Source organism: Sus scrofa, chromosome 1 (genome assembly GCF_000003025.6).
Source record: "Sus scrofa isolate TJ Tabasco breed Duroc chromosome 1, Sscrofa11.1, whole genome shotgun sequence".
Taxonomy (NCBI): Eukaryota; Metazoa; Chordata; class Mammalia; order Artiodactyla; family Suidae; genus Sus; species Sus scrofa.
In genome coordinates, this window is record NC_010443.5 from 117933726 (window position 1) to 117952824 (window position 19099).

At 38.3% G+C, this 19099-nt stretch overlaps 2 protein-coding genes across 7 annotated transcripts in view; one reads left to right on the forward strand and one right to left on the reverse strand.

Moving 5' to 3' along the window:
• Positions 3871–18333, reverse strand: LOC100516308. Its single transcript, XM_021084841.1, has 4 exons — positions 18217–18333; positions 12069–12515; positions 10398–10472; positions 3871–4764 (listed from the first exon to the last, which is right to left on the reverse strand). Exons 1-4 carry the CDS (start codon positions 18331–18333, stop codon positions 4579–4581), a joined length of 825 nt encoding a protein of 274 aa, XP_020940500.1. The 3' UTR covers positions 3871–4578.
• Positions 12297–19099, forward strand: part of WDR72 (WD repeat domain 72) — a 215806-nt gene continuing 209003 nt past the window's right edge. For 5 of the 6 annotated variants that reach the window (XM_013992975.2, XM_021095122.1, XM_021095096.1 and 2 more), the window contains exon 1: positions 12367–12499. The gene's annotated coding sequence lies outside the window, so the exon portion shown is untranslated. Of the gene's footprint in view, positions 12500–19099 lie in introns of all 6 variants that reach the window. The other variant, XM_021095093.1, reaches the window with a different exon arrangement.

Consider the following 19099-nt stretch of genomic DNA (forward strand, 5'->3'; position numbering starts at 1 on the left):
ATTGCACTAAGGTCATCTTTATGGCTAATGTGTAATTCTTAATTATACTCTCAGGAAAATTGTCTAAACTTTAAATTGTTGGGTTAAAAGGTATATGCGTTTTTGAGGCATTTAGTAGTACACACTGCCAACTGCACTCCAAAAACTTTGACTGATGTCCACTCCCACTAGCAAATGCAGGAGTGCATGCCTTCCTACTATCATTCTATTTTATTCTGGCAAGTTTGAGAGGTAAAATAAATAGCCAGCCAAGGTACTGTTTTAATTTGCATTTTTTTGAATATTATTGAGATTAAGCAAGTTTTTATTTTCTTACTGGATTTTTTTGTTCTGGGTGAAAATCCCATTTACTCTTTGCCCATTTTTAAACTGGGGTGTTTGTTTTACTAGCTTATAAGACCTCATCTGTTTATTAATCAGATATTCATTTAGCATCTATACCATTTTTTGAACACTAGGTTGGGAATACAATTAAGTTTATGATCAGACCAACTTTTACAGCCTCCCTGAGGTCCTTCCAGCTTTGACTCCTAATCCCAGTAGCAAGGCCAATGCCACGTTTTAGGTTTTTCACTATAGTAGCACTTTTAGCTACTGCTTTAGACCAAATGTTTGTGTCCCCTCAAACCTCCTATGTTGAAATCTAATGCCAAATTGATTTGTAAGATGATCAGGTCACATGAGTGGAACACTTATGAGTGAGATGAGTGCTCTTATAAAAGAGACCCACAGAGCTCCCCAATCCTTTCCACGATCTGAAGTGATAGCTAGAAGGCACGGTTTATGGACAAAGAAATGGGCCCTCACCTGACACCAAATCTGATTTTGTACCTCCCAGTCGCCAGAACTGTGGAAATTGTAGTTGTTTATAAGCCACCCAGACTATCATGTATTTTTTATAGGAGCTTGAATGGACTGATTCAGCTACCTAATTCCATTGTAGTTGTTGACTGCTGCCTTAAACGTCAATCATTTTATTATGTCCGCTGGTTCTGGGGCTGATTGGATAATTCTCCAGCTAGTTTCGCTTGGGATCCCTCTCATTTAGAGTCTGGAATGGGACAGTCAGATGGCTGGCCTTCTCTCTCTTTTCATGCCAAGTCTCAGGGCCTCTCCTTTCCACATGGCTTCTGCATGTGGTTTCCTCACATACTCTTCTCCACCTAAGTACTTACACGTCTTGCATAGAAAGCCAGTAGTCCCCGAACCACACAAGTAGAACTCACCAGGCCTTATTAAGGCCTAGGTCTAAGCTGGCACACTGTTACTTCTGCTGCTATCTCTAGGTAAGCAGTCATAGAGCTGACCCAGATTCAAGAGAATAAGGAATAAACTCTCTCAGTGAAGGGGTGATGAACATGTTGCCATCTTTAACCCACCACAGATCGTAATGGTTGCAACATGACTCAAAAGTATTTTTTCAAGTTCATCATTTGTCTTTTGACTTTTGTTTACAATGGATTTGATGTGTAGATGACTTTAAATGATACACATAAAATTTGTCAGTATTTTCCTAGATAATTCCAGCTTCTGGCCTATATATGTGATGCTTTTCTCAAATGAAAAACAAGCAGAAAGAGAATTTCCCATGTGGCTCATCAGCAATGAATCTGACTAGTATCCATGAGGACATGTGTTCAACTCCTGGCCTTGCTCAGTGGGTTCAGGATCCCACGTTGCCGTGAGCTGTGGTGAAGGTCACAGACACACCTCAGATCCCACATTGCAGGCCAGCAGCTGTAGCTCTGATTAGACCCCCAGCCTGGGAACACGAATGGACTTTCGTTTTCTTGATTGTCTTTGTATTTTTTAAAGATAAGAAATGTGTATGATTTTTTTATGTTTTCATTCTAAAAATAGACCAAAAAGAGGAGTAGAAGGAGGGGGAGATTAAATGATGGAAGAGATGAAGGAGGAAGAAATATGACTAAGAAAAGATACACCAAAGTTTTAAAATATTTATTAATATCTAACTTGGAAAATTTTCTAATTTCCTTTTTTAATTTCAAAATCTTTAATTCATTTGTATTTTTTTAAGATAAGAGTTAAGATTTAAATTTAATTTTTTCTTTACAAGTGGTTAACTGCTACCATAAATTTAGTTATTCATTTACAATGAAAGTTACACTTATCTTACTTCTGTATGTTAGACACTCTGGTGATAAATACACCTATAGTAATGAAAGAAATTAACTGGCCGACTACTGTTATGGAGCTTATAAAAGTGCAGTGGGGGAAACAAGCAAATAAGAAAATGGATATAAAATCACAATTTTAATGTGTAATAAAGGGGGGAAATGGCTATAATGACAAAATAGGGATGTAAATAATGGGAGTAGAAACTTAGAACAAAACAGGGCATGGGTGGGAGCAGAGTAGACTGAAGAACTAGGTAGTGTGCAAGGATGGATCATTGGAAGAGAATGAGCAAAAAGGAAGTGATTTGTATTATTTCTGAGGATGGAAAGTTGAGAGCTGAGAGCAGTCATTATCCACGGAATGAACTGGGTTGAATTAAAAGGACTAAAACATAAAAGATAATCCAAAGGAAACAACTGCTTAGGATAACAATAAGGGGTCGCCTTAAAATGATGCCATGCAGAATTGCCAAAAGCAATGCAAAGTCAAAAGCAAATGAATTCTGTCATGTCCCTTCTCTGCTACTTGTACATTTCATTTCTGCTATATTGCCTTTGCATTGTATCAGTTAAAATATTTTGTATGAAAGTTTATTGAAGTACTATCCGAATGTAAGGTGTCATCGCTATTATAAACTGGAATTCAGTCCTTGTTTGTGAATTGATTCTCTCAGAATAACATATATAGTACTAGGACACTAACCATTGACCACTCTATTCCTTGACCCTATCTGGGATGTTAATACAGTTAAGTTCTGGGAATTAACCTTCCCTTCATGTCAGAGTGTGCTAAAATCTATGGGACAGTTTTTCTTCTGGAAGCTTACATCTGCTGATGATTAAGTACACAATGTTGTAATCCTTTACATAGACAGCTGAGCAGAATTCACAAGGAGACTGCAAAATCCAAAGTGCATCTGGGTCATTCCTTTTATAACACTGTCCCAGGTAATTATTCTGTTTCTGTATGGAGCGTTTACAGCATGGAAAATAACTAGGTTTTGTCACTGATGTAGTAACAACTTCAAATTGCTTCAACATCTACTTTTTTAAGATCCAGAATTCCATCATAAAAAATACATTTACGTGTCTTTTCTCATTTTGTTTTCAATGTAGGCACTTCCAAAACAACGAGAAGAAATATATTTGACCTTGAAATCCAGTGCTGGAAAAATAACCTGTCTAAATGTTACTTTTCACCTAAAATATTAAGTTATAGGGTTGCTCAGTGGCACTGCTATAATCAAGAATCTGCCATCATTTTTTTTTTAAGTTCCTTGTGTCACAGGCTTATAACTTCTTTAAAAGTCACCCAAGAATCTTCAATCTCACTGCCAGTTCAGAAAGCAGGTGCATGCACGCGCGTGCGTGCGCACACACACACCCACACACACACACACACACACACACACACTTCCATTCTCTTAGTTACATGTTGCACTTAACAATGTTAAAAATTCTGTGTTTTTACAGTTAGGGCTTTAGCTGACTAGCATAGACAATTATAAGTTCTGGATTCCCCTCCTCAGTGGCTGATCAGAAGGACAATTTTTAAGATTCTACAAGTCTTTGCCATTGTCAGGTATTATCATAGTTCTCATATTATACCATCTTGGTTTAGGGGATTTTAACCTAGTAAAAAATGCATGTGAAATATCAACAGTAAATGCTGAATTCTTGTTATCCATTTGGGTTTTGTTTTAAATGACAGACGTCCACTCTTGAAATTTCATGGAAAATTAATGTATTGAGGAATATTGTGGGCACTGCCAAGGACAACAACTAACAGTCTAGAACTGTTCTGTGAAAATGTGAATACTGTGGCTACTGGGCACAGGCAGCAGAATTCTCATTGCTGCATCGCTAGAGCCACTACCACCACTGCATCCAGAAGTGGAGGTCTCTTGCCACCTAGGTAGCTGAGTTCTGCAAGGCATCTACTCTGTCACATCTATGCCAATCTATGTTCCTATGGGTGCATCTGATTGGTGAGCTTAGGTCATATACCTGCTCCCTGGCTACAAGGTAAGCTAAGAAAGAAGGAAAGTTTTGTCTTTTTTCTTGGGAAGGTAGAAATTGGTAGAATGGGCAATTCCTCCTAAATAGAAAGAGTGTGTCAAGGGCCTAGGATGACCAAAGACGAATAAATGTCCATTACAATCTTCTAGCAAATTTTAAGTAAAGGGAATTTTAGTTACAATTTTTCTTTTGAACATAAATATTAGCTGTTACTGCAAATGCTATTTTTTGTTTTATTTCAAATAATGTTAATTTCAGTTACTTATATTGTTTTATGTTTGCTCAATTTGTTTGTCCTTTTTTTATCCACTACAGTTCAAGCAGACCCAACAAATAAACATCTGTCAGTCATTTTTAAAATGCTCATCCATATCAAGTAATCCATTTATTCCACTTTTTTTTCTCCTCTAGAGGCACTCCCCTATGCCTTTTTTTCCCCATTCCCAGTATGGATTGGCTCTTTCTGGGCTTTGAGTGTGTCTCTCATGCTGATTTTCCCTTCACTTCTTTTCATGTTGACTTCTCTGTTCCTTTTGCTTCTAGGTATCATGCTTTCCTCTTTCTTGGCTAATGTCTTTGTTTTCTTGAAGGTATTCTTCACAGCTTCCTAAAAAATGTGATTAGAAGGTTTACCATCCTGTTCTTACATATACAAAAACGTCTTATAATGGTTTGATAACATGGCTCGATATAGAATTCAAATTTGAAAATTATTTCTTCAAAAAATTTGGAGACTTTGATACATTGCTTTTTGCCATACTGTGTAGCTGCAAAAAAGGTCTAAGACAATTATTTTTCTTCCTTTGCAGGTGACCTTTATTTTTCCCCTCTGGAAGATTTTAGAATCTGCTTATTATCCTTGGTATTGAGTAACTTCATAATAATATAACTTGGTACATTTTTATTTTTGCTTTGATAAAGATTTTTAAATTGTTTTAGTTTTAAGGATATTACTTGGCAAAATAAAAACTGGTAACCCCGTATTTGTTCCCATTTTCACTGAAATTTTACTGACCTATGAAAACTTCAAGTTTGGGAACTGCTTTGAGCAAGGATCCCTAACAAGCCTCCTGAGATCAACCAGTTTTTGTGGTCTCAGTGGTAGGAGAGTCCCTTGTCAGTGAAAATTCATATACACTGTGATCTTACAGTCTTACAAACAAAATGGACAGACCCTGCCCTGAGGAACAAGGTACCTTCCTCTAGGCATTATGTCTGCATTCTAGCATTAGTCATCAGAAGGATGGTGTGTCACATGGTAATCTATTAGGAAGCTAGAATGAGAGAGAAAAAAAGGAGGGGGGGCACAGGAAAGAGGTTCCTTTGCAGGGAAAGAATTATTGTAATAATTCTTACATCTAGCATTTGCATATTGCTTACAGGTTACAGAGGACTTTACCTCACTGATAAAATGATTATCTTTCTGAAAATTGTGTGATTTATAGTCACTTAAATAGGGACAGGTCCAAAAGTCAAAAAATAAAAATATCTGGCCCTTGAACTTCACATAATTTTAGTTTCTGAGAAAAGGAAGGCTTTGCTGTAGAGAAGATGTTGAGATTATCTGCTGAAGCACAAAAAATGCAAATACTTTCAAGTAAATATTGTAAAGATTGCACAAATGAGGCACCTGGCCCTATTTTTTTTTTCTATTGTGAAATATCATCTTGTTATGACATTCCTTAAAATTATCCTTGGGAGCACCCATTGTGGCTCAGTGGCAACGAATCTGACTAGCACCCATGAGGATGCAGGTTCGATTCCTGGCTTCGCTCAGGGGGTTAAAGATCCAGTGTTGCTGTGGCTGTGGTGTAGGCCATGGGCTACAGCTCTGATTCAACCCCTGGCTTGGGAACCTCCATATGCCAAGGGGGCGACCCTAAAAACCAAAAAAAAAAAAAAAAAAATTATCCTTGACTTACCTACCCAGGCACTGATGTGTTTGCATTCTGTGGATCAGTTGTTATTACACTGGGGATAAACAGACCTAGTCTATTTAGTTCTATATGGTTAAATGAAAGATTCTAGTTCCTTTTTTGAACTCACATACAGTAAAATTAACACTTTTTGGAGTACAGTTCTGTAAATAATGGCAAACATGCAAAACAGTCACATAATCACCAACACATTCAATACATAGAACAGTTCCATTATCCTAAAAATGTATCCTATGCCCCTGGCAACCACTAATATATTTTCCGTCTCTCTTGACTTGCCATTCCCATGATGTCTGATATGTTTCATTTAGCATGATGCATTTGAGATTCATTCACATTTTTGTGAGCATCAGTATTTAATTTCTTTTTGTTACTGAGGAGTATTCTAATATACGGATATACCAGAATTTGTATATTCACCAGCTGAAGGGCATTTAAGTTGTTTCTCCTTATGAATAAAACTGTAATAAGCATTTGCTCACCAAATTTTGCATAAGCAAAAGTTTTTGTCTTGTGTAAACGCCAAAAAGTAGGATTGGTATATCATAAAGTAAGTATATTTTAACTTTGTAAAAAACTGCTTAACTATTTTCCAAAGTGTACCATTTTCTAATTCTGCATTGTATGAGAATTTTCGATTCTCTTTATCTTAACCAGCATCTGGCAATGTCAGTTTCTTTTTAAAATTTTAGTTATTCTTACAAGGGTTTACTGATATGCCACAGAGGCCTTTCATTTCTCTAATAACTAATTAATGTTGAATATATTTCATATGTTCATTTTCCATCTGTAATTTCTTTTGGGGAGGATTAACTGGCCAAATATTTTGAATTTTTATTTTAGTTGTTATTTTAGTTGTTACTGAGTTTGGAGAGTTTATTTTATACTATGGATACAAGTCATCAATCAGATATACAATTTGAAAGTAATCACACATACATATACATTCTTTTTCTAATACTATCTTACATCATGTTCTATCCCAAGAGACCTTCTGATTTCCTTTCGCATTTTCAATCTCCTTATTTCTATTTACTTTCAGAAAGATTACCTTAACTTTTTTATTCAACCTATTAAAGTATATATTTTTAGTATTCTTTGAATGACATTTTTAATTCTTTCTTTTTACAAATACAGTGTATCAGATTTGTTTAATGCATTCAGCTCTCCTTTCCCAGAGAATATTTTAAGTTATATTCTATTCCCTGAATTGTCTGTTTCTTCCTTTTCTCTTTTCAAATTAACATGCTTTACTCTTCTTCATATTGGAGGTTTCTACATAATTCTGACAATACTTCGTTTTTTATCAAATTATAAAAGATTCTTTACAAGTGGACACTTACTGTAAGCGTTGGACTTGTTAAATAATGACCTTCATAGTCAGATGGGTACTCACTTTACTCGAGAAACTTCCAAATGTCATTTTCTGAAAGTCTTTTCTGGAACCACTCAATTTTATTTTGTGAAAATGTCCCCTTTGTCTTGCATGGGATTATATACTTAGCTGTCACCCTTCTTACAGCTGATGGCATTAAAGCACTAGAGTGCCCATTCAATAAGCAGACTTTGTTCTAAGACTTTTGTTTTTTCAAGACTTTGTCCATGAGTTAGGCAGAGTTTGGAGTCTTTCTGTTTCTTTTGTTGGGATATGTTGGTGTTGTTCACACAGATAAATAAGCTTAATGAGCATTTTCTCATGGGTAGAAACAGACCACTTCTTGGGAGTGGGTGAGAATAATTAACTCTTCCTGAGGACTCAGAAGAGGCTGAAAAGAGAAATCACAACTAAATCTGGGTTTTGAAGTAAGAAAAGGCAAATTGATTAAAATGTGTGGGGAACAGGGATGGACAGAGAATTTGCATTTGCAGAAAGAAATATTTGTATAATATTGAGAAAGTCTGGAAGAGCGCAGCCCATTTCTGAAGCAATAAAAGGGCTCAGTGCCATAATGTTGGCGCTTAATATGTGGGGCCAGGGAGAGAAACAGCATTTCATATGATTTAAAGAAAAACATAATTAATTTGATTCTTTTTAAGTATATAAGCCCTTTATCTTTTAAATGCTAAACTTATATTTCTGTTTGCTTAGCCCAATCTATGCTAATCAATGTATTCCAATTCTATCACTTGCTCCTTGGATCTAGTGACACATCATTTAAAAACATTGGTCCTCAATGTTCTCATTGGTAAAATGGAGACAGTATTTGCCTGTATCAGTCAGAATTTTTAATCGTGTTCAAGAGAAAGCAACAAAGGATTTTAATAAAGGGACACTGGATCTTTCTCAGGAAATGGAAAACTAAGTTTGGATGTGACAAAATCCAAAGTCATACTATGGCACTGGTACCACAGAGGCATCACTGCCACCAGCACCGGGCACAGATGCTGATATCTTTGCTGCTGTGCAATGGATGTAGCTGCTGGAAACACTGCACTGCTGGCTCAGGGAATCAGATGTAGCTGTGGTTCTGCCATCTCCCACACCAGACTGTATTTAGTTTGGGGCTATGAATTTGATTGGCACAACTGAGAACAGGTGTCCATTTCCTGGGTTTAATGGAGTACCAAGAGGTAAGCAAAGGTGCTGCTTTACAGTTTCTCCATGAAGATATAGGCTCTGCCTCATGAGGAGGGTGAGAGTTCTCCAGACACAGGACATAGGGGAAAATACTAGCTAGTGAAGAAGAAAAATGAATACCCACATAGTTCAGGTTATCAAAGGGGTTTGGAAGATATATAAACCATGATAATGCAGAAAACTCTAAAAATGTTTGATATTATTAGTATTATCATCATTAGCAGTTCAATATCAGGGAAGGTTCTTGAATAAATTCTGTATTAATTTCCTATAGCTGTGTAACAAATCACCACAAGACTCAGTGGCCTGAAGACAACAAATATTACTGCAGAGTATCTATGGGTCAGGTATTCAGAGCTGGCTGAACTCTGTGGGTCGGGTGCAGGGGTTTTCATGAGGTGATAGTCAAGATGGCAGCTGGGACTCGAGGATCCATGTCTAAGAAGGCATCCTCATGAGGGGCCTCAGCCTCTTTCTTGATGGCTCTTGGCAGGAGACCTCAGTTCCTAACCACACAGACCTCTCTATAAAATTCCTTCAGTGTCCTAATGACATGTTTGCTGGCTTTCTCTGAGAGAGGGAAAACAAGGTGGAAGTTACAATGTCATTTTATGATGAACATTTGCTAGTTATTCTCCATCATTCCTCTCCCATTCTATTTGTAAGAAGCCAATCACTAAGTATAGCCACACTCAAGAGGAAGGAAATCAGGCTCCACCAAAGGAAAGAGTATTACAGAAGCTTTGAACATGTATTCGAACTCTCACAAGTTATTATTATTTCATAGAACTGGGCAAACTAATTTCCTTATGCATTATTTCTATTCTTTTTTATGTATTATAATGTGTCAGAGAATCTATTCTGATATGAAGTAAAATTACCACACACCCTTCAGGGACATTTATTTTATCTGGTAAACATCTTTCAGTGCTTATAAAGGGAGACAGTTGCACTGGCTGAAATCTTATCACCAAAGAAACACATTTCAACTCTAAATGAAATATTTGTCCTTTCATCCAAAATACCTGAATCCTATAGTATAGAGATTAACAGACATCACTGCCTGGCTATATCTATTGAGGCAGTGGAGAAAAGGAGGAGATATATTTGTAATTCAAGGCACTTTTCTGAGAGCACAAAAGCATTCTAGGGACACAAATTTAAATGTCTTCAATGACCAAACAGGTAATACAAATAGTGAGCACTATAGAGACTGGTGAGGACTGTGACATTCAAATTCAATTTAAAAAATAATAGCAACAACGATACCAGGCTAGCCAAACAAACCACTTCCAATGCCCACTTTGGTGCTCAGTTGCCAGCTTGCTTTTCCCACTGAGTTCTATAAAGTGTTACTTGATTTTCTTGGAAATTTAGCTTCTGAATTTACAGTTTTGGAGCCAAAAAAGATCTTGCTCTATGTAACCTAACTTTTCCAATTTATAGCCAGAAATATGAGACAGGGCACTTTTACTTTTGGGGGTGCTTGCCTCAGAAACAATATAAGCACACCTTGTTTCATTGTACTGCATTTCCCAAATACTGTGTTTTTTTTGAATTGAAGGTTTGTGGCAACTCTGCCATCAAGCAAATTTATTGGTGTCATTTTTTCTAAGAGCATTATTTTTGTAATGAGGGTATGTACATTGTGTTTTTTTTTAGACATAATGCTATTAGTGAACACAATATACTATAGTATGATGTAAACATAAATTTTATACTCACTGGGAAGCTGGAAAATGTGTGACTCGCTTTACTGCAGTGGTCTGTTACTGAGCCCACAAAATTTCTGAGGTATGCCTGTATTAAAAATTATATTTTACAAGGTCAAATAAAAATAAGGTAAAGAGATTTTATTCAAAAGAATTTTATGCAGGACTATTGCTACTAGGGGATAGGGACTAATGCCAGAGGGAAAAAAAAGCTTTGATCCTTAGATTTGCAAGCCTTTGGAAGGCTAGGTGGAAAAGGTCTTTTCTAGTAAAAAATAAGTAATACTGAAAGAACAGGACCTGGGGAATTGGGATGAGCTAGAGTGGCATGATCTTAGAGAACAGAAAGTTGCACCTTGAGGTTAGCCTACCTTCAGGGGGCTGTTAAGGAGGAGTTGTATGCTGGCTCTGGCTGAAGGCTGGTCAAAGTTCAGGGCCAGGGAGGCAGAGAAGCTTAATTGAAGTTTGGTCAAGTCAAGGTAGCAGGTATTTTGTTCAGATTGGTTAGTGAGCACAAACAGTTCAGTTAATCATTTATGATGCAAAAAATGGGAATTTGACAGGTCTGTGTCATAGATAAATAAAGTAGGTCTTACCAGTAAGTCTTATTTATTTGGGGAAGGATGATTCCTTGTAATAAACCAGTTCCCATTTCCAGAAAATGAAAGAATGGGAAGATTTCTCTAACTCCTACTACTGTTTCCCAAGATTATAGGGCTGCGAAAGTTCAACATTGTCAACGACTGCACTGGCAATAAAGACCAGTAGATTAATATTATATATTATGAACACTTTTTTCAACTTAAAAGGTTTTTTCTAACTCCCCTCTGCACTTTCATGGGCCATAAAAGTGGGCTCCAATCTGTGACCCTGAATGGTTGAGGGCCTTTAACATCCTGGGCTAGTTGTGGCAGAGCTCAGACAGGAGGAATCAAGCCAAGGGTTTTTTTTTCCATACCTGCATCTTTATTAAGACTGAAAGAGAAGTCTCTCCTTAAGAGATAGGATGAAAACTTGGGAATAGCAATGTTAACTTTGAAATAAAATTCTGCAGACTCAGAAGTTAAGGATAGATGAGGGAAGTTCATTAAAGTACTGGGGCCTGGGGTCACCTTAACGGTGACTGTTAGATGCTGGTCAACCATATTTATTATGTATCTACCACATGCTTGGTTTCCCTGCGTTCACCCACTTTACAGTCAAGGAGGGGAAGCCAATGCAACAGGTAACTGCAATAAATTGCAACAAGTGTTATGACAGAGGAAGTGAGGCATTTGGGAGTGGACCTGAGAGACCTAGAACTTGTGCTCTGACTTCCGCCTGGCCAAATATTCTTAGTATTTGGGAAGCCAGGTAGGTATCAGTGAAAAGGGAGTGGTTAAAAAGCTCTCCCACCTGCTTCCAGGAGTGCTAGAATCCAGGACCCAGTTGCCCACAGGGTTTGGAGGATAAAATAAAATAACGGAGAAACCTAAACAAAGCAAATTGTCCTTCCCATTTTCCTACACTACCCAGGCAGTTGTCGTACTTGGTCCACTCCGAGCAGGTGAGGATACTGGTTTCAGGGTGAGTTTTCTACCCATTCTAGATCCCTGGATTGGCACTTTCCACTTCCCTTGTAAAGGGTCCTGGGGCTCCCACTCCCTGTCATTGCCCCGGCCAGAGTCCATATCATCCGGCCTACCTTGATTCTCCTCACCTCAATCTGAGCTCTCTCCAGCCGTGGAAGGAGAGGACACCTCGAGGCCCGCGGACCGGCCTGTTCCGGCTGCTGCCACCGGTGAGAGAAGGAGGAGGAGTAGGACGGCAGGGCAGCTGCAGCCGGAGGGAGCGGGAACTGGGGCTGGGGTGGGGCGGAGGAGGGAGCGGCGTCTCGTGGGGGCGTGCCCGGGGCGTGGCCGGCAACCCTGAAGGGCAGCCACGCAGTTCTGCTGTCACGCTGCCCGGCTGCGGGGCACCTGCAGCTTCCCAGCACTCTGCCTGGGGTAGGGCTGACGCCCCTTGGGCTCGGCTTGAACTCCCTCGCCCAAGAGGTGGGTCTTTCTCTGACTGCCCCTGGCTCTTGCTTCCCGCCCTCAAGCCGAGGGTTTGGATACTGAGAGAGGAGGAAGAAAGGTGAGCGTGGTAGTTGCTATAACCTCTTCTTTTGCTCCAAGTTCTTGCACGTGGAAACTTCCCTCTTCTACTCTTTTGTAGATGTCACATCAATAGTGGCCGAAGACACGCCAGCTGTGAAATTGGTCCTTTTGAGTGTGGCTGGGGTTGGCGAGGGGCTTAGTATACCTATCTGTGGTCCTGGAAGGAAATCTTTCGGATTTAGAGACCCGCCATTCACTAAGGAGAGAGTTTCTTGGGACTTGGAAATCGGACTTATATGGGACTGGAGTTTGTTGAATTCACTGAGTCCAGTAGCTGGGAAAATGATCCAGTGGACGCTGGCTGGCTGGGGTGTGACAGCTTGGGACCTGCCTCAGGCAAGGAATCTGGTAAAAAAAAAAAAAAATCTGTTTGTGCACCTGCGGCTGAGCCAGCAATAAGACTTTTGTTACTTAGTAAAGTTGGACAAGAATAGGAAGATAAAGGGGGTGATGTCTGCACTGACGAAAATCTGGAAATGGTGAAGTAATAGTAATAGCTACCTTGCGGCCGGGTACTTCCTTATTCCACCTTCCTCACTGATTAGAACATTTTTGTGTTCGTTTTTCTACTCGGTTAAGATGCAAACAGAACATTGCTGTACACCAACGTTAACTTTGTCTTCCCCGTCTTCCAGTTCTAATGCTAAAAGAGTTCAAGGTCACCTGTGGAGACTGGGTCACCTGTTGGGAATATTTTTACTTAATGAAAGGATTTAGAAACCTGTTTGCTTCTTTCATCCCTCTTCTTACCCCTCCCGTCCCCCGCTCCCTCCCCCCACCCACCACACTAGGTGATTACTCTCCACCCTCCTTAATTTTCCCCACTTAAAAACCTGGGGGGTAGAAAGCAACCTCTTTTGTCATGCAAGTACCTGCGGTTTAACTTGATCTTGTGACTTTTGTTCCTTAGCCCTCCTTTAGTTCTTTTAGTAATCAAAATAAACCAATAGTGTTTTCTATAAAGAATGCACAGTCTTTTTCTATAAAGGAGGAGAAAGGGAAACTTTGTCCAGGAAATGGTCTAGTAAAGTGATTATTATTATTTTTTTAAACAGCAAAATTAGGACTGTTGAGTTACAATATCTTCACTTCTTTTGGGGAATATGTTTTTAAATTATAATTATTTTATCAATAAAGTATCAACTGTTCATTCTCTGCCTATGTGTGAAATCTTACATAAATGGTCTCTACCCAATTAAGTGAACGCTTTTGAAATCTGAGGTTTTTGTTTATAGAAGCCAGCTGGAATAGAAATGTATTTAAATTACCAAATAGCTCCATAGAACCTTAAAATTCCGTATTAGGAATTACAAAGTTTCAGGATTGCTGCATACATATATATATTTGTGGCTTACACGTAATCGAATATATAAATTCACATTCTTTCTGTTATTTGATAGTGTTACAATATGTAGTATCTCATTAATAATTATAAGTGCATTATAAAAGACATTTATCTGGACTCCTGAATGTATGATTATTTTTTCCCCAAGTGTAACATGTTTAGATTAAATTCTACTCTAGACTGAGTTGGAGGCAGGGAGATGAGGTGGGGATAAAGACTAAAAGAATGTTTATATTCTCATATCAGACCATCTCTGAAGTTCTGGCAAGTCCTCAAATTAACTCTAGGGTACCAGCAAGTCCTTTAACTTATGTGTGTCATTTTTGTCTGCAAAAAAAGAAAATTTTGTTTAGTCTTAAAGGATATTCAGGTCCTACTGCATTCTCCTGTAAACGGCAACTCCTCATTTCTAGAGCTAGGTATCAGGGCTCTAGAGCAATATCTCTTCTATGCTCTCATTCCCAGCTGGCTTCCTAACATACTGGTCACTGCCCCTACCCTACCTATGCAGTGTAGTGCAGTGATTAAGGGTGTGAGTTTGGAGACTCAGGTCTGTCTTGTTTTTCTAGCTCTTATCTTGGGCAAACTGCTTATATTCTCCAAGCTCATTTTCCTACTCTTTAGAATAAGGATAATAATAATAATACTAGGGTTATTATGAAGTTCAAATTAAGTGATGAACATTATGTAAAATAGCAGTGTCAGAGTTCCTGCTGTGATACAGAGGGTTAAGGATCCAGTGCTACTGCAGCTGGGGGTTAGGTTGAAGTTGATGCTGGAATGTGATCCTTGGCCTGGGAACTTCTACATGCCATGGGTGTGGCCATTAAAAAAATATATATTAATGTCTACAATTTCATAGTAAACCATAAGAATTTTTTTTCCTCCAACACTGACCTCCTTTCTTTTTTACTTCTAAAGGTAAAATTTTACCTGGAAAAGTTAAAGTCCTATACATGAATGTTTAAGAAGTAAACAATTACAGGATGAGGGAGTTGTAATTAACTGAACCAGTCAACCTTTTGGTAAATTGACCGTGTGCTTCCTCTGAGTCAGCAGTGAGTGGTTAGGGCCCAGGAAATTAATAAGATTTTAGGCTGTTTTAGTAGGAATCAGAATGTATATTGATAGCCAATGATATTTTTTTCTACATCTGCCTTTTGTTCCTTGTGCAGACCTCAGAGACACACTCAAGAAGATCATTTAAAAGCTGACTTTTGAGGGAGGGGAAAGGAGAAAAGAGGCAACTCTTGAAGCCACACGTCATTCTTTCATAATGAATACATTCATTTTTGCCTTCCCCCTCAATATTTTTTGACTTCTTGTTACATGTAAAACTACCTGCCAGCAGAATGCAAAGGAAGAAGGAACAGTTTCCTACCCTCCAAGCATTCATAGTAGAATTCAGGTAAAAGACACAGGCAGAATTAGAACAGAGTGATGAGCGTTCCGGTAAAGGTAGAAAAGCGAGTGCCTGGAGTAGAAGAGTGCTGTGTATCAACCAGGAGAGGCTCAAAGGAGTTAAAATTTAACTCTGGTTTTGAAGGTTCCTTTTTTAAGGGAGTTTGCCAGGAAGAAATGCTGAGGAAGAGCATTCTAGGACAAAGGAAAAATTCCTGTGACGGTATCATAGATTGAGAGAGGAGGAAAAGTGCACATCATGGTCCCTATGCTGTCCCTTCCTTTCCTGGCTACAGGATGTTGGTAAATTATTTTGCTTCTCTGAACTTTAGTTTCCTCAAATATAAAATAAAAGTTTATATTATTTACACTATTAGGTCCTTATTTAATCTTCATGTCTCTCCTATAAGAGAGTCTACCTCACAACTTTGTTGGAAGACTTAGTTGCCTATAAAACAAGAGGCTGTCTGATGCACAGGTGACAAGCAACCAGAGTGGTCCCTTCCACCCATCTCAGTTTCTTGATGAGAGAAAATACAACAGGAATCCAGTCTTGAGATTAGATGGGATTTAGCTTTTTCACACGTAGCATTGAAAGCCAAGCGGACCAAGAAATGCTGTACCTATTCTCCTTGATTAGAAGGAAGTATGAAGTTATTTATACTTTCACCACCATAACCCTTATTCCTTAACCACTAGAAGCTTTCCTTCAACTAAGGTTGTATTTTTAGCCTATGTTGTAAGACCAGGCTCTGGAAAAGGAGTTCTACCACATTGAGAGATCTTTGCTGGACAAAGATTAGCATTCCTGTGTTTACATGATAGAATCTCAGACCATTTTAAACCCTGCTTTCCTGCCCTGGTCCTTGTTTTCAGTCTGAGCAACTGAAGTGAGGCTTAGAAAAAAATTTTGATGGGAGGGGATCTGGAAAATGTATTAATTATTTTGGAGTACCAAAATACAAACTGAATATTTTGGGAGGAATTTGTTCGATGATTGTACCCTTCCGAGATTTTTCTTTGGTCTTGCTAGCTCTTAAAATTCTTTCAAATTTGAAAGACTTTGCGTCAAATTCTAACTTGATCATTCTTGAATTATCCCTTTTTGCAAACAGTGTATATGCATTAGGGTCTACAATTGAACACATAGAGTTTTCTTCTTTTGGTCTTTTCTCCATCTGGAAAGACCTCAGGCAATTTTGTTGTTAAGTCCTACGGAACATGGAAGATTACTTTCTATGAGTCATTTAGACCAGCAGTAGATAGAAAAGGAATTTAACTACTTTTCAGTCATTGGAGAGAAAAACAGTAGGTTATGGGCCAGACCTGGCCTGTTTGTTGTGGAAGGCCCAGATCAGGCCGGCCAGGTGTTAACAATCTCACTAAGCCCTACAGACCAAGCCCTAAAACTTTTTGAAGAATTGTTCTTCTTTGGCGTTCATTTAGTGAATATTGCTTCAATTTTATAAATTAACTTGAATATTTCTTTCACTATGCTATGCATGGGGGATGATGAGATTGATTTAAGTTCCTTAGCATCAAATACAAGTAAGCATGTCTTTGGAGAGCCATTTAAAATTCAGATTCCCAGCCTCAAGTTCAGATTCTCTCAGCCTCCAGAGTCAGGCACACAGTAGGTACTTCATATTTGTTAAGTAAATTAAGTGCCACTCTAAAAATCACTGTTAAAATGGAATTTATTTTCTGTCATATATTTCATAATTTTCTCCTCTTAAACGGGAAAAACTGCTAATTCTATGTTTCCTATTGAGAAATACAATGTATTCAATTGCAGTAATTTAGAGGTTGAAAATAAAAAAGAATTTTTAATGGCATTTTACATATATTTATACATATATATTATATATATATATATATATATATATTTTTTTTTTTTTTAGTTGAGACACTGTGACTGTGATTCCTTATAGCCCATTATGCCACACAGGTACAGACACTCATTTTTGCTTCCTGAGGCACTGGGAGGCGAGTATTTGAAATATCTTCTTTACATGCATTTTGATTCCATGTTGAACAAAATATACGGACAGAAGAGTTGCTGCTGCTGCTTCTTCATTTTTTTTCTTTCAGCAAGATCACAGAGATAAACTAAGTCAGAGCAGCTCTCTTGAATAGCTAATGTGTGTTGCCTGGAGAAAGAGAAAATTATTTTCTGCCCTCCATGTTGATGTGTATAGAACATGTGTTCTGAGTAGCTGCTATTTTCACTGCCTCTTTTTCCAGTTGAAGTGCAACATAAACTATTTTAATTAATATTGTGTCACCAAAAGGGATTGAAATAGCCAATTGAATTCTACCAAGATAGACTCTTTTGATGAAAACATATCTTTATTGATTGTGGACGAAGAAAATCATTCTTAAAATGAAATCCAGAGAAAAATCATATCCCTCAGAGAAAATTTCTGAGTGGCAGGCTGAGATTAACATCATAAAATTGAATTTGTGCTGCAAGCCTTTGATGTAATCAGCAGCTGGGAGATGGTGTTGCCCTTGCCGTGCTCCCTCTGATTGTGGTGAATTATTGTGTGGAATGAAATAAGTGTTTCTTGGGTCCCTCCTCCAAGAAATACAAACAAGGTATTACTAGGTAGTTTCTTGCTAGTTAAAATGGGTTGGATCGATTCCAGCCCTGTCAGGCTCTCATACTGCCATGAACTATAGGAGTTGGGCATTTATTTATGCCCCAGGGACAGAATTTCTTGATATCACTGGACAGTGACTTCTTACTTCAGTGGAAATCCAACAGAGAAGTCACAAGACGGATCCCCCTTGCCAAGGACTTTTTTAAGCAGACGCCTGGATATGTTAGAAAGTATTAATTTGCCTAGTTTCTGTTGGCCTGTGGCCAGTCAAGTCCTTCCCTATCTCCATCAGCTACCTCTCGTGACATACAATGCATTGAAATCACTGCAGTGTGGAAATCTCACTTTGTACTGGGAATCTTGTTCTATGACACCAGTGTTAAAATGGGCTTTTTGTTGTGTTTCTGTATTAAGTCCTGATGCTTGGAAAACACTCTTGCCCGTGCATGTACTTTCACACATGTAATGAATGGGTTTTGTAAATTAAGTGGAGAAAATCTATTTATACATTTACCCTCAGATTAAAGAGTGATGTGGCACCTTAATCACCCCTGTGGTTAGACCTAAGTTGGTTTTGATTTGTTTTGTTTTTAAAGAAATAGGTAAATGGCTTGTCTGTAAACGAGGTAGTGGCGTCATCATTTTGTACTCTCACTCTCAGGTCGTTTGAGAAGTAGGATGATTCTTAAAGTCAGGTAGATCTAGGGATATAATCTTTGCCCAGAGATATAGATTTATCAAGCTTCTTTCCTAATAACACTAATGGTGGGTGTGTGGGTCAAATAAGAAAACACATGGGAAAGCCCCTGGTACAACACAAAGTCTAGAATGACATTTAGTGAACACGAATTTAAAATACTTTGTCTTAAGACTAGGAAAAAAGAAGAAAAGATAATTAAAGCAGAAGGTGGGGATATGGTCTGGAATAAGGGAAAGTATGAGGAGCCAGGACAAGGGACAATGCTCAGAAGAGGTGAAGTAGGGGAATATAAAAAAGAGTTAGGATATGTCTTTGCTCTCGACAGAAAATCCACAAAGATGAGAAGAATGGTTGCAAATGGCTCCTGTCCTGTGTCTTGAATTAATGCTGAAATGGGCTGAAAGTCCCAGAAAATGTTTTTAAATAATTGAATACTACAGGAAGGCTAAAGTTCCTTTGGATTATGACCCTCAAGTCCCATCCCTCCTCTACCACTCTCTCTAAAGCCCCATGGAATTCTGCAATTTG